The sequence below is a fragment of the Staurois parvus genome, unplaced genomic scaffold (genome assembly GCF_062004578.1).
Source record: "Staurois parvus isolate SC_StPar_1 unplaced genomic scaffold, SC_StPar_1.0 ptg000001l, whole genome shotgun sequence".
Classification (NCBI taxonomy): domain Eukaryota; kingdom Metazoa; phylum Chordata; class Amphibia; order Anura; family Ranidae; genus Staurois; species Staurois parvus.
This window is the reverse complement of record NW_028317797.1, coordinates 6,180,019-6,195,206: the sequence shown is the minus strand read 5'-3', so window position 1 is coordinate 6,195,206 and position 15,188 is coordinate 6,180,019. Positions and strand designations below refer to the sequence as shown.

The window sequence follows — 15,188 nt, the reverse complement described above, 5'->3', positions numbered from 1 at the left end:
TTTCTGTTTACAGAAAAACTAGAGCCAATTGACAAATTTCATTGTTATATTTGAACTCAGAATGTGAAATTCATTAAGAAATGGATCCTTTTGTTTCCAAAACTGGCAAAAAATAAAAATTTGTTGAACAGTGTAATCATAAATCAAACTTTCACTTTTTAATACTTGGTTGCAAATCCTTTGCAGTCAATTACAGCCTGAAGTCTGGAACACATAGACATCACCAGACGCTGGGTTTCATCCCTGGTGATGCTCTGCCAGGCCTCTACTGCAAATGTCTTCAGTTCCTGCTTGTTCTTGGGGCATTTTCCCTTCAGTTTTGTCTTCAGCAAGTGAAATGCATGCTCAATCGGATTCAGGTCAGGTGATTGACTTGGCCATTGCATAACATTCTACTTCTTTCCCTTAAAAATCTCTTTGGTTGCTTTTGCAGTATGCTTTGGGTCATTGTCCATCTGCAGCGTGAAGCGGCGTCCAATGAGTTCTGAAGCATTTGGCTGAATATGAGCAGATAATATTGCCCGAAACACTTCAGAATTCATCCTGCTGCTTTTGTCAGCAGTCACTTTATCAATAAATACAAGAGAACCAGTTCCATTGGCAGCCATACATGCCCACGCCATGACACTACCACCACCAGACTTCACTGATGAGGTGGTATGCTTAGGATCATGAGCAGTTCCTTTCCTTCTCCATACTCTTCTCTTCCCATCACTCTGGTACAAGTTGATCTTGGTCTCATCTGTCCATAGGATGTTGTTCCAGAACTGTGAAGGCTTTTTTAGATGTCATTTGGCAAACTCTAATCTGGCCTTCCTGTTTATGAGGCTCACCAATGGTTTACATCTTGTGGTTAACCCTCTGTATTCACTCTGGTGAAGTCTTCTCTTGATTGTTGACTTTGACACACATACACCTACCTCCTGGAGAGTGTTCTTGATCTGGCCAACTGTTGTGAAGGGTGTTTTCTTCACCAGGGAAAGAATTCTTCAATCATCCACCACAGTTGTTTTCCGTGGTCTTCCTGGCTCTTTTGGTGTTGCTGAGCTCACCGTTGCGTTCCTTCTTTTTAAGAATGTTCCAAACAGTTGTTTTGGCCATGCCTAATCTTTTTGCTATCTCTCTGATGGGTTTGTTTTTTCAGCCTAATGATGGCTTGCTTCACTGATAGTGACAGCTCTTTGGATCTCATCTTGAGAGTTGACCGCAACAGATTCCAAATGCAAATAGCACACTTGAAATGAACTCTGGACCTTTTATCTGCTCATTGTAATTGGGATAATGAGGGAATAACACACACCTGGCCATGGAACAGCTGAGAAGCCAATTGCCCCATTACTTTTGGTCCCTTAACAAGTGGACATATGCAAACTGTTGTAATTCCTACAACGTTCACCTGATTTGAATGTAAATATCCTCTAATTAAAGCTGACAGTCTGCAGTTAAAGCACATCTTTTCATTTCATTTCAAATCCATTGTGGTGGTGTATAGAGCCAAAAATGTTAGAATTGTGTTGATGTCCCAATTTTTATGGACCTGACTGTAAGTCTTCCCAAAACTAAAATGTCAGTTATTGTTGGACATTCACTACTTAGTGTATGCCAAGCCAAAAACTTTTTTCTAATTCGGATAAAGTACGAGGAAGATAAGAACTGTGTATTTACGCTATTTGATCCTCCATTAGAGAGATTTACTCTCACTTCCTGTTCTGAAGACAATGATGTGATAGGGGTTCTAGTTTATTTCTGCTCTACTAAAGAAAGGCATTTTTATTTCAGTCTGTGTTTCTGTTGGAGAGATCCCTCTTAATTCCTGTGTGGTAAAACATCAACAATACAGGAAGCGAGGAAAAAGTCTATGTAATTGCACCCCAGATTGCAGCAAAAACCTGACAGGGGTTCTAACAGTGCCCCACTTCATCCAAAACAAAGAAAATACATTTTGGGTAAAAGGTACTTTTTCCATTATGTGGGAGTCTTTATTGTTATTTTATGACTGAGAGAGGCTATTTACATTGGTCTTGTAATGGGCTGCCTCTCATCTCTGCTAATTGAGCAGCATAACATCTATCAGTGGTGAGCCCCAGCCTTAGAACCAGTTAGGAAGTGGAGAGCATGGTTTTGATGTCAGAGTGAGCCTCAGTGTTCTAAGAGGAGAATTTCCTGCCCTTGGTGTTAACCGCTTGGCGACCGCCTACCGCAGCTATACTGCGGTGGAGTGGCCGCCCTATGCCAGATCACGTACATGTACGTGATCCTGCTCTTCGGGGTAGGGAACATGTGCCCATTGTCTCATCTGTGCTGTCATATGCTACAGCACATACCGATCAGTGAGTCCCGCCAATGATTTATTTCCGAAACCCGCTGATCAGCTCAGCAAATGACAGAAGAGAGCTCTGTGTTGGGCTCTCAAAAAGCAGCAAGTAACCACCATTGCTTAGTAAAATGGCACTTAGTTCACATTGTTAGGCACACATTTAATCCTTTGATTGCCCCTAAATGTTAACCCCTTACCAGTCAGTTTCATTAGTACAGTGACAGTGTATAGTATTAGCACTGATCACTGTATTAGTGTCGCTGATGACTGCCATTGCTAGTATAAAAATAAATATATTCAAATAAATTATATAAATAAATAAAATTCCAATATATATACTATAGTTTGTAGAAGCTATAACTTTAATGCAAACCAATGAATAAACACTTATTGGGATTTTTTTTTTTACCAAAGACTTGTAGCAGAATACATTTTAGCCTAAATTTAAGAAGAAATTAGATTTTTTTAAATTATTTTATTGGATGTGTTTATAGCAGAAAGTAAAAAATATTGGGGTTTTTTTTCAACATTTTTGGTATTTTGTAAATTTTATAATACAAAATAATAAACCCAGTGCTGATCAAATACCACCAATAGAAATCTCTAGTTGTGTGAAAAAAAATGACATAAATTTCATTTGGGTACAGTGTTGCCTGACCACGCAATTATCAGTTAAAGTAACGCAGTGCTGAATAGCAAAAAATGGCCTGGTCATGAAGAGAGTAAAACCTTCTTGAGCTCAGGTGGTTAAACAGACCCCCTCTCAATGCTCTCACATAAGTACAGTCTGTACAATCTCAGTCGTATTATAACAAAATTGGTGCTGCGCTCCCACACATATAAATAATTAAATAAAAAATGAGGTTTCAATTACACCCCTAGTGAATCCTCATGTGTGTAATTATCCCAAACTCAATTCTTCATATTATTATACAAACTTATACAGTGATGTTTGATAAACCATATGAAACAAAATATAAATGTGCAAAACGCATAAAAACACAATACATAAACTCGTGTCCCTAAACAGGGTGAAATCACAAACATGTATTAAACCACACGTGATAAAACACTTGACATAAATGAATGCATAAAGGTGAAGTGGAAACAGACTGACAAATGGCACTATTGTGTCTATAAAAACAAACAATAGGAAGGTCAGGAAAAATTAACCCTGACTATAAGACAAATCTACAAGGACTATAACCAATCACTATCTGGTGCTGCGAGTTTAACATTATGAGCACCAACCTTGTTGTTATTCTATTGCCCTATGTTCTCTTCTAATAAAACACAAACGTATTAATATGTCTCTATAGTGCGGTGGTCCCAGGGCAACTGATCAAATTCCTGTTTAGGGTTTCCTCAAAAATTAACTCTGAAATCTGATTGGTTCCTTGGTTCAGAATACAGATACAACTGCATATTTTCAATTCTCATTTTTAAAGTGAAAATACACTGCATCTGGGTACCTCAAACCAAAAACACTGTTTAATTCACTTTTAATATGCAAAGTAAACTCCCCCATCCATCCATGTCTCCATGCTATATTTTTCTGAGAAAATACTTTGAAAAACACCCCCTAGCATTTATGGCTGTGGACATTTTGAGCAAGGGCAGATGATTCATGTAGCATTTACTTCCTGGAAACTCTGATGAGGGGCACAGTCTCTGATGGGGGTGCTGCTTCTGACGGAGTGCGGCTTCGAAAGAGTGCGAAGCAGTTAAACACAGCAGTCTAATTATGCCTTCTCTACTTTCACAGGTAAATGCATCTCTCCTACCTCCACTCCTAACTCAAACGCATTGACTCCTGCTGTTTTCCTTTTGGGTAAATGCATCTCTCCTACCTCCACTCCTAACTCAAACGCATTGACTCCTGCTGTTTTCCTTTTGGGTAAATGCATCTCTCCTACCTCCACTCCTAACTCAAACGCATTGACTCCTGCTGTTTTCCTTTTGGGTAAATGCATCTCTCCTACCTCCACTCCTAACTCCAAATCGCTTTCACTCCTGTTATATTCAGAACAAATGGTGTATTTTTATTTGTGTGTATGTTGAGCAGTCCTCACCTCCAGTTGCACCCAGTTTACGACTGTAGCCTGGTTCCTATGAGACATCCCCCACTATTCATGTGAGCCTTATCAGCTTCTAATTGGGGTGGAGTTGAATGCTCATTTGAGCATCTCCCTATAAATTCAGATCAGCTCATGGGGGGAGATCTCTGATGGGGGTGCTGCTTCTGACGGAGTGCGGCTTCGAAAGAGTGCGAAGCAGTTAAACACAGCAGTTGAACTAAAGCAGGAGAACTTAAGCAGCAGGAAGACACAACAACAGCAAGAAACTCTACTGCATGCTGGACAGACTGCAAGCAAACACCCTGGGAAACCTCTTACATGCCTGAGTCCCACTCTATGTACCTTTATATAATACACTCCTCTTCATACTACTATCCTCTGTTCCCAAATCTCATTTCTTTACCCCACTGCTCCACCCCAAAACTTGCACATCTCCCCCTCATTGCTATCATCTCCCTACTACTGCTCTCATCACCCCCCAAAATGCCTCTTCTACTCCTTCTCATTTTCCTCTCCTCCATTCCCAAAATCCATTCACTATATCCCTCTGCTCCTCCTAAACATTTGTATATTGTGTCCTCACTGCTTCCTTCGCCCCTCTATGGCACCCACCACCTCCTCCTATTATTCCACTCTCCCACTGACCCGAACACCTCCACTAGGAGTTTCTCACGCTCCTGCACATCCCGCTCCCATGCCACCTTTCTCACCCTTCTCCTCCCCCTAGCCGCGGGAGACATCTCCCCAAATCCTGGCCCTCCACCACCTCCCTCACCCGCACAACACCCTCCCGCCTCCATGTCCTACCGCAACCCCCGCAACCTAGTATCTGTCCCCCTGCTCCCTAAAATCTCCCCCCCCATTTTCATGTGCACTCCTGAACGCCCGATCGGTGTGCAACAAGCTTACCGCCATCCACGACCTCTTTGTTTCCCGCTCCCTCAACTTCCTGGCGATCACAGAAACCTGGATCCAGCCCACTGACTCGACCTCCCCTGCTGCACTCTCCTATGGAGGTCTCACCTGGACCCACTCACCCAGACCTAACGGTCGCAAAGGTGGTGGGGTTGGTCTGCTCCTGTCACCGCAGAGCACCTTCCGAGTCCTCCCAAACCCCCCTCCCTATCCTTCTCCTCCTTCGAGGCCCACTGCGTCCGACTATTCTCCCCAACCCCCCTGAAGATTGCTGTGATATACCGGCCTCCTGGATCCATACCCCGCTTCCTGGAAGACTTCTCCTCCTGGCTACCCTTCTTCCTCTCCTCTGAGCTACCCACCATCATTCTTGGGGATTTCAACATCCCTGTCAACCTTGACAACCCAGACACAGCCCGTCTCCTCCACTTAACCTCCTCCTTTGCACTTGCACAGTGCATACAATCCACCACCCACTCCGGCGGTAATATCATTGATCTTGTCTTCTCCAACCGCTGCGCTCCCCACAACCTCACTAACACCCCCTTCCCTCTCTCTGACCACAACCTGATCACCTTCTCTATCTCCTCGTCCTCCAACGCCTACCCCTCCAAATGTCACACTACTACCAGCCGTAACCTCCGCAACCTTAACCCTGCCCCCCTCCACTCTGCAGCTGATCAACTCCACGACCGCATCCTCCCCCTGTCCTGCCCCGACTTGGCTATGACTGCCTACAACAACGCGCTGTCAGCAGCCCTTGACTCACTAGCGCCTTTAACCACACACAACATCAGACTCCGACCGCTCCAGCCCTGGCAGACTGATCACACCAAAACCCTCAAACGACGCAGTCGTGCCCTGGAGCGACTATGGCGCAAAACAAAATCCCAACAAGCTTTCACCTGCTACAAATCTGCCTTCCGCACCTACACCTCCTCCCTCCACGCAGCCAAACAAGCCTACTTCCTAACCCTCATCAAGGCCCTCTCCTCCAATCCTCGCCGACTCTTTGCCACCTTCAACTCTCTACTCTCTCCACCCCCACCTCCACCCAGCACCTCACTCACTGCCCTTGAGATTGCCAATCACTTCAAAAACAAGATTGACACAATTCGCAAGGACATTGCCGCAACTCACACGCCCTCTCAACCCGTCCCCTCTCACACAGCTACCCCCTCATCCCCCCTCCCCCTCGACATTACCCGCAGGGACTTCGTCACTGCTCAAACTCCCTCCAACCCTGTTCCCCCTCACTCAGCTACCCCCTCATCACCCCTCTCCCACGGCCCCACCACTGCTCTGACCTCCACTCCCACCCCACCCTACATTCCTCAAACTGAATCTCCCCCAACACTCCACACCTTTGACCTTACTACCATCGAGGAAGTCTCCAAGATCCTCTCTGATGCCCGCCTCACCACCTGCCCCCTCGACCCTATCCCCTCACAATTCCTACGACCTCCCTCCCCCTCCATCCTACGCTCCCTCACCCACATCTTTAATCTCTCCCTCTCCTCCGGCACTTTCCCCTCCCCACTGAAGCATGCACACATCACCCCCATACTTAAAAAGCCCTCCCTGGACCCCAATGACCCGAACAACCTCAGACCCATCTCCCTGCTCCCACTTACATCTAAACTCCTCGAGCGCCTCGTCTACACCCGCCTATGCTCTCACCTCAACAACAACAACCTCCTCGATCCCCTACAGTCTAGCTTCCGCCCCCTACACTCCACCGAAACCACCTTACTCAAACTCTCCAACGACCTTCTAACCGCCAAAGCTAATGGCCACTATTCAGTGCTCCTACTCCTTGACCTCTCTGCGGCCTTCGACACAGTTGACCACCCCCTCCTCCTCAAAATACTACACTCCCTCGGCCTCAGAGATTCTGCTCTCTCCTGGCTCTCATCCTACCTGTCACAACGCTCTTTCAGCGTTACCTATAATGCTACCACCTCCCCCTCACTCCCCCTCTCTGCTGGGGTCCCTCAAGGCTCTGTCCTTGGGCCCCTTCTCTTCTCCATCTACACCTCCTCCCTTGGCCAACTCATACACTCTCACGGCTTCAACTACCACCTCTATGCCGACGACACACAAATCTATCTCTCAACCCCCCACCTCACCCCCTCGGTCTCTGCCAAAATCACACACCTACTGAGCGACATATCAGATTGGATGTCACTCCACTTCCTTAAACTGAATCTCTCCAAAACCAAGCTCCTTGTCTTCCCCCCAGCCCGAACCCCACCCCCCATTGACTTCTACATCACATCCAACAACGCCAATATCAAACCCGCTCTGCAGGCCAGAGTACTTGGTGTCATTCTGGACTCCAACCTATCCTTCCAGCCCCAAGTCCAATCTTTAACAAACTCGTGCAGACTCCACCTCCGCAACATCGCCAAAATCCGCACGTTCCTAACCCCAGAAACCACTAAACAGCTCATCCACTCCCTCATCATATCACGACTCGACTACTGCAACTCCCTCCTCACTGGCCTGCCTCACCGCTGGCTATCCCCGCTTCAGTCGATCCTGAATACGGCTGCCACACTCATTCACCTTTCCAACCACTCCATTTCCGCCACCCCCCTCTGCCAATCCCTCCACTGGCTTCCGATTGCGCAACGGATCAAATTTAAAATCCTAACACTGACGTACAAAGCTGTCCACCATACTGCCCCGAACTACATCACTGACCTAATATCCAAGTACCGCCCAGCACGCATACTCCGCTCCTCACAAGACCTCCTTCTCTCTAGTTCCCTTGTCTCCTCCTCCCCTGCCCGCCTACAGGACTTCTCCAGGGTGTCACCCATCCTCTGGAACTCCCTTCCCCAACCCATCAGATTATCACCTACTCTCCTCTCCTTTAGGCGCACCCTGAAAACCCATCTCTTCAGGGAAGCCTACCTCACCCCCTGCTAACTTGCTGACCTCCTCCACTCTTCCTACCACTCCATCCCCCACAACTATCTCCTCCTGTAACACTATCCCATCCCTTCTAGATTGTAAGCTCGAAAGAGCAGGGCCCTCGATCCCCTCATGTTTTGCATTGTATTGATATTGTTCTGTCACATGTTCTGTCCCCCTTTGTAATGTACAGCGCTGAGTGAACTATTGGCGCTTTATAAATACTGTATAATAATAATAATAATATGCCCCTAACTCATACATAAAGGCAGGAGGGTCTGCGGTTTCCAGCGCCAGCATCTTAACTATGTACATCTGTCTATGACAACTTGCAGCTTCACAGCTGAGTGCCCATTGCATATGCGTGAGCCGCACTGCACATTATATTATTAATTGGTCCCACAGTCTTCTGGGACCTGTGCCATGTCTCAGAAGACTATGGGGAGGGAGGAGGGACGGAGAACTTCAGATTGCCTAGGCCATCCAAGCAGAAGTGAGAGCGGATACCTGTCAAAACCAGGTACCTGCCCCCCCCCCAAAAAAAAAGACTGACAGATATCAAAGAGGAGAGGGGAGGAGACTCTAAAGAGGAGCTTCCCCTGGGTGGAGTTCCGCTTTAAGGATGAAGGCAGTGTGCAACTCTAGCAATAGATAAGAATCCAGGAGGCTAAAATAATAGTGAAATGTGAAATTGAGCATACTCCAAGCTGGCCGCCCCCTAAAGATGCATACACACAACATCCTTAAAGTAGATTGTACACTTTCCTGGCAGCCTACCCCATGCACTGTGTATTTCTGGTACAGTTCTGTGCTGGTCAAGAAGCACTTCTCCCCCTTGCATCTCTAGACAGGACTGCAACTGGGGCTCCACTGTAGTGTCGCAGGCTTGGGCTTGCACGGACAGGCATCAGCATCACGTATGTTGAGATCATTCATGATGTTGAGATCATCCATAATGCTGATATCTGCGCTTTACTGCCTGCACTCCCACTAGCCCTCTGAATGAGTGCAAAGCTGCAAGGCTCCTTCCATCAGGCTCTGGCTGCTGTTCTGTACTAGTAGGGAAGCTGGAACCTGGTGCGCATCACTTTACTGGTACTGTCAGGACCCCAGGGGAGCCAGAGGTGGCCAGAAGGACCTCTTCATTTCCACTGCATTCCAGGAGCTAGCAGGTGTGCAAGACAGCACATTCCTGCTGAACCGCAGCCATCCATCTGCTCCAACCAATAAAGTCTAACTATTAGAACAGACAGGAAACCAGGGCCCGGCAGAAAGCATGTTCTGGCCCAGTGATTGAAAACCACTACTCTAGTGCACTCAGTGCTGTTAGAAAATATTGGCCTCCTGAAATATAGCAATCATGTTCATTCTAAAAATACATAAATAAGTTCAGACAAAATAAAGTCTCCATTGTCATTTCTGCTCAGAAAAAGCTCAGACTGTGGCTCCTGGATAATGGAAAATGATCTGCTAAACATACGCTCTAATCTTTTTGGGGACTATGCTAAGGAGATACACCTTTAATCCCTCACTACTCTTGCTGCAAACTTTGGTTATTTCATATATTAGACTGTTCTGGTATGTACTTTTAACAAAAGTAGTTACAAAGGTAGTTAAAAGTGAATTTTTTGAAATGCTAACCTTCACGAAATTCTATTATAGTTGATAAATATGAACTTGATTAAAATATAGATTGTCTTATTTTATATTATCCCAATTCTTTGAGATGTCAACTGAAATGGGTTTTCACAAAATGCCTTTCAAGACACATTCAACATAAAATAATTTGAATCTCTTTAAAACCATTCAGGAATAATTCAATTGAGGTCTAAAGATTATACATTGTTAGTTTAAAACGTGACTTGTCTACAAGTCATAATATTTTGTATTAGTCTGTGGAAAGTTATTGAAAACCATCTGTTTGAAAACATGTATAAAACAGTGGGTGACAGCATTCCAGCTTACATTGCAACTCTTTTTCCTGATTGTTCATCGAGGCACACAGAAACAATAGAATTCAGAAACATTGGGTTATATAGCCGCCTTTAAGAGGATTGGTCACCGTCAAACCAAAAATTCCATTGGCCAGCCAAGGATGACACTTCCCACACCTACGATACTTCAGGATTTTGTAGTGTCCTAGGAAGATTTGTTCTGGACATTTTTACTTTTATCAAGATTATTCTATCTTCTGTCAAGAATCTTCCTTATGCTGCTATGCTGGGATTGGTTATGCAACTATCTGGATTGACTGTAGGCTTGTAGGCTGTACCCAGACACCGTTGGACTGAGAGTTGTGGGCCTAGTCTGTGACCTTTGGGAACTGATCTCTGCATGTGGCATTACCCAGATATCTAGTGTACTCATTTGTTAGCTGAAGAGCACTTTATAGTTACAGGGCTCTGGTGATCCTGATCTGTGAATTCTCCCAAGGCAGTATGCTCATGGTAATGGTGAAGATTGCATGCAATGTGACATATTTACTAGGTTTTGTATGTGACACTCTCTAGTACCTAGTTACTGTGCTTATTCGCCACAGATTGCTTTCCAGGATTGTCACCATCGTAATTCTGGGGCTTGACCCCATGAGTATCACACATTACCATTCTTTCCTAATATTTCCTAAAGGGGGAAATATACTGGGAAATAAAGTGCTACATCTCTTATCTGTGTGACATTTGCCATGTGCAATGTGTGCATGTTTATAACTGGAGAAACCTGCATCTGAAACCACCACTGTTACCAGTCTGGACTCCCTTACAGGTTCCAAGACTATCAAAACATTTCCAATACATTCGTTACTGAAACCTATTTAGCACAGAGATCGAATTATTCCTGACATAGTGGAATACTTTAATTTACCTACTACTGAGAGCACAGTCAGCCTGTACAGTCAGTACGGGCAGGGCTGACTGTCAGATTGCATTAGGCACAGCGAGAGATTGTTTTTTCTGAGTACCCCTTAGTTTTTACCTGTTGACTCTGTTGGTAATTTTCAGCTTCTATCTAACACAGCAAGCTGTGAAGCAATAGTGGAATATAGAGTGTTGAGACAAACCATTTAACACTGACTGGGGTGTTTACAATGGTCAGCTTTTTTTTATTTGGTTAAAACTGGAAAAAATGTTTCTGCAACTGCTTAAAAAACGTTAGCTGAAGTTAGGCATTCATTTGTTACTTATGTAAAGTTCATCTAAATTTGCTAGTCCACCTAACGCTACCTAAAGACTGCTTTGTTAATGCTAGTGACAGACTGGACCATATATGTCTTTGTTTGTTTTGCCTTTGGTGCGAAAACCTGTTTAAAATCTCTTTCAATCTTCTACTTGTTTTATGATGTTCATTGCGTCCCTGTTCAGAGTAGCAGAATATATCAACACTGCTGTGCCTAACCAGATAACTGTAGGTATATTTCAAAATATCGCTCATCTGAAACTCCTATTACAGGCATCAATGTACACTTAAGATTTACATTTTCATGACTTGTATCTCAGTGACTCCACTGGTGCATTGTTCTGATTTGAGTTCATAACTCTGCCTCCCTATGCTGCTGAGAGGGCTAATTCCTCCTGGAACAAAATAGAAGCCATCTGCTTCTATAAATGTAATTCTCCCCAACAGGGAGAATGGCCCCCCAAAAACTTCACAGAAAGTGAACAGACCTGGAAACCTAGTCAGAGATGTCTTATCACAGGAATTGCCTATTGATACAAGTTGGTAGGGTTAATATCAACCAAAATCTAAGATAGCAGTTTGGGCTGTCCTAACCCTGTAAACTCTAGCACCCATCATTTAATAGTGAAATTGGGGTAAGTGCAGCAAACCTTTATGCACTGTTTTTTGGTATATTGTAGGAACAGAAATATTTGCCTGCAGTCACTCATAGGTTATAAATACTATTCACTTATTATTATTTTCATGCAGAAGGGATCATATAGGTAGCATGGGATTGTATTATTATTACTATTGTATTAATAATAATGCTGAAATACTGCAGCATAGTTACATTGTTACATAGCTCGTCTAGTTGAAAAATGACAGAAGTCCCTCCAGTTCAAGCAATAGAAAGGCAAAGAAGAAGGCAAAAAAGCCCAATAAACACTATCCAATTTGCTCCAGCAGGAGAAAAAATTATTTCCCAATCCCCAAAGAGGCAATCGAATATTCTCTGGATCAACTTTACCTCTAAATAATAGAATCCTGTTCTATTTTGTGCATTTAGGAAAGAATCCAGGCCTTTTTAAACAGTGCCAGAGTTAAACTGATGGCACTCACAATGTGTCAAATTACTCACTTTAGCAAAACATTTCTCTGCTGAAATTGCAGATGTGATCCTTTAGCTGGTCAGTTATATATCAGGGGTGTGGAAATTTTTTTTTAAAAAACTACTTATCCAAGGGACTAAATTGGGGTCCCAATCTACTTGTCCCTCACAATAATCTACTTTTCCTGATAATTTTTTTTTTTTTTAACCAAAACTGTATCTAATTAAGGCTGACCATCCCTTCAACTCAGGAATCACGCCTCTGACCATACCTATAGAAGTGTCCTGCTTAGAGTGGGGATGGTCAGAGGTGGCATGCTGAGTTTGGGGATGGTCAGAGGTGGCATGCTGAGTTTGGGATGGTCAGAGGTGGCATGCTGAGTTTGGGGATGGTCAGAGGTGGCATGTGGAGCGTGGGATGGTCAGAGGTGGCATGCAAAGCGTGGGATGGTCAGAGGTGGCATGCGAAGCGTGGGATGGTCAGAGGTGGCGTGCGAAGGGTGGGATGGTCAGAGGTGGCGTGCGGAGTGTGGGGATGGTCAGAGGTGGCGTGCAGAGGGTGTGGTTAGAGGTGACGTGCGGAGTGTGTGGATGGTCAGAGGTGGCATGCGCAGGGTGGGGATGGTCAGAGGTGGCGTGTGGATGGTCTTAGGTGGCGTGCGGAGTGTGGGGATGGTCAGAGGTAGCGTGGGGATGGTCAGAGGTAGAGTGTGGAGCGTGGGGATGGTCAGAGGTAGTGTGGGGAAGGTCAGAGGTGGCGTGCGGAGCATGGGGATGGTCAGAGGTGGCATGCCGAGCGTGGGGGTGGTCAGAAGTGGCATGCCGAGCTTGGGGGTGGTCAGAGGTGGCGTGCCACCTCTGATTATCCCTATGTTCAGCAATCACAAAGTACAATGCAGTATGTGGATGTGACAGGTGGAGTAGATACAGTAAGTAGTAATAGGACAGAGTTTAATGTGTGTTGCCATTGATATGTCCTGTATGGTGGTCTGGGTCCTGAGGCCACCCGCTGTGTGTGTTCTGCAGCAGAGTATATGCAGACGGAGGGATACAAATTGAGAGAAGGAGAGCAAGTGCTGAGGTGAGGGGTGCGGGAAGGGCGGCTTGTCAGTGTGTCCAAGAAGGAGGAGGAGAGTAAGAGAAGTGTGGGAGTGGCCAGGACTGAACAGGGCCGCTGAGCAGAGTGGATAGGCTGTGGGAGCCGCCAAGCTAGTGAGAGGCCGGTGGAGAGGGAATGCCTGCACCGGACAGCAGCATGGATGAACGGAGAGCCTGCTAACTCTGGTGTAGCATGAAGATCTGTTCATGCTTCACCGGTGTCCGCTCCAGAATAAAAAAAAAAATGTAAACCCTGCTGCTTGCCCGCAGCAAGGCTAAATGTAAATAAAACACACCTGTCCAACACCCGGAACTGCATGTCCTGGGCCTCGGGCGATATGAATTGCACATCCCTGTAATATGTATAATACCGCTAAATGTTCTTAGATTGTAAGCTCTAACGAGCAGGGCCCTCTGTTTCCTCTTGTACCAAATTGTATTGTAACTGTAATGTCTACCTTCATTTTGTAAAGCGTTGCGCAAACTGTTGGCACTATATAAATCCTGTATAATAATAATAATAATGTAGCTGGAAGTGTTTTTGTCCCAGTAGTGACAGTGAGAACAGATGAAAATTAGGAACTCAATCTCTTGTGGGTATCTGCTATTAGCTAAAAAAAAGGGACACCGGTTGTTTGTACAGATAAAAAAACAAAAATTACACAGCATAAATATACACACAACATATATCTGCATAGGATTATGACAAAATCCCTGAACAAAATGTATATCTGGCAGTTAACAGTAACATTTCATAGTTATATCTGGCATTGCATGCAAGTATACTCTTTTGATAGAAATGTTAATACTGAGTACACCTCCTTCCACTTACACAGCTGCAATCACCCCAAATATTCTTAGTGATGGAAATGTGATGTTATTATTATATTTTGCAAGGTTTTGCCTGGAACGTCCTCTGAAGCTGTCGCAGCAAGAGTAGAACATAAAAGCTCAACTGAACCTGCAATAGAAAATGAAGAAGAAATGGAGGTGGAAAGTCTTGACCACTCTCCCTGCCCATCACCAAGAATGGAAGCAGGTGGCAGCCCAGCTGGAAGTTCAGCTAATAAACCATGTCAAACTTCAGATTCTCAGGCAAGCAACAATGACATAAGCCAAAGTGCCAGATCTCCACAAACTGCACAGCAAGCTACGAAGCATAGAACGCCTTGTATGTATGCTGAACGCTGCTACAGGTATGTTACCTATGTGTTTTATCTTTGATGGTTTCTTAAAAACGATCACAGAGAAAATACTAAGGGGTTGATTTGCTAAAAATGTAGAGTGCAAAATCAGGTGCAGCCCTGCATAGAAACCAATCAGCTTCCAGGTTGTCAAGGCTTAATTGAACAAGCTGAAGTTAGAAGATGATTGGCTACCATGCACAGCTGCACCAGATTTTTCACTCTCCAGTTTTGGTAAATCAACCCCTAAATGTATATAGGGATAAAGATGTTATCATGAATGTTAAATGATCATATTTACCCTGTTCCAGTTAGAAGCATTAGGCCCCTTTCAAACTTGGCAGAGTTTGCCTCCTCAGCGGGGGATCTGTCTGCTGATCCCCTATGAGCAGGCAGATGACAGGTCCGTATCC

The 15,188-nt window shown here is 44.8% G+C and overlaps 1 protein-coding gene across 2 annotated transcripts in view; it reads left to right on the top strand.

Moving 5' to 3' along the window:
* Positions 1-15,188, top strand: part of APLF (aprataxin and PNKP like factor) — a 314,793-nt gene that overhangs the window by 181,735 nt on the left and 117,870 nt on the right. For both annotated transcript variants that reach the window (XM_089688811.1, XM_089688261.1), the window contains exon 7: positions 14,489-14,787. In XM_089688811.1, coding sequence (XP_089544937.1) covers positions 14,489-14,787 — 299 coding nt within the window. The remainder of the gene's footprint in view (positions 1-14,488; positions 14,788-15,188) is intronic.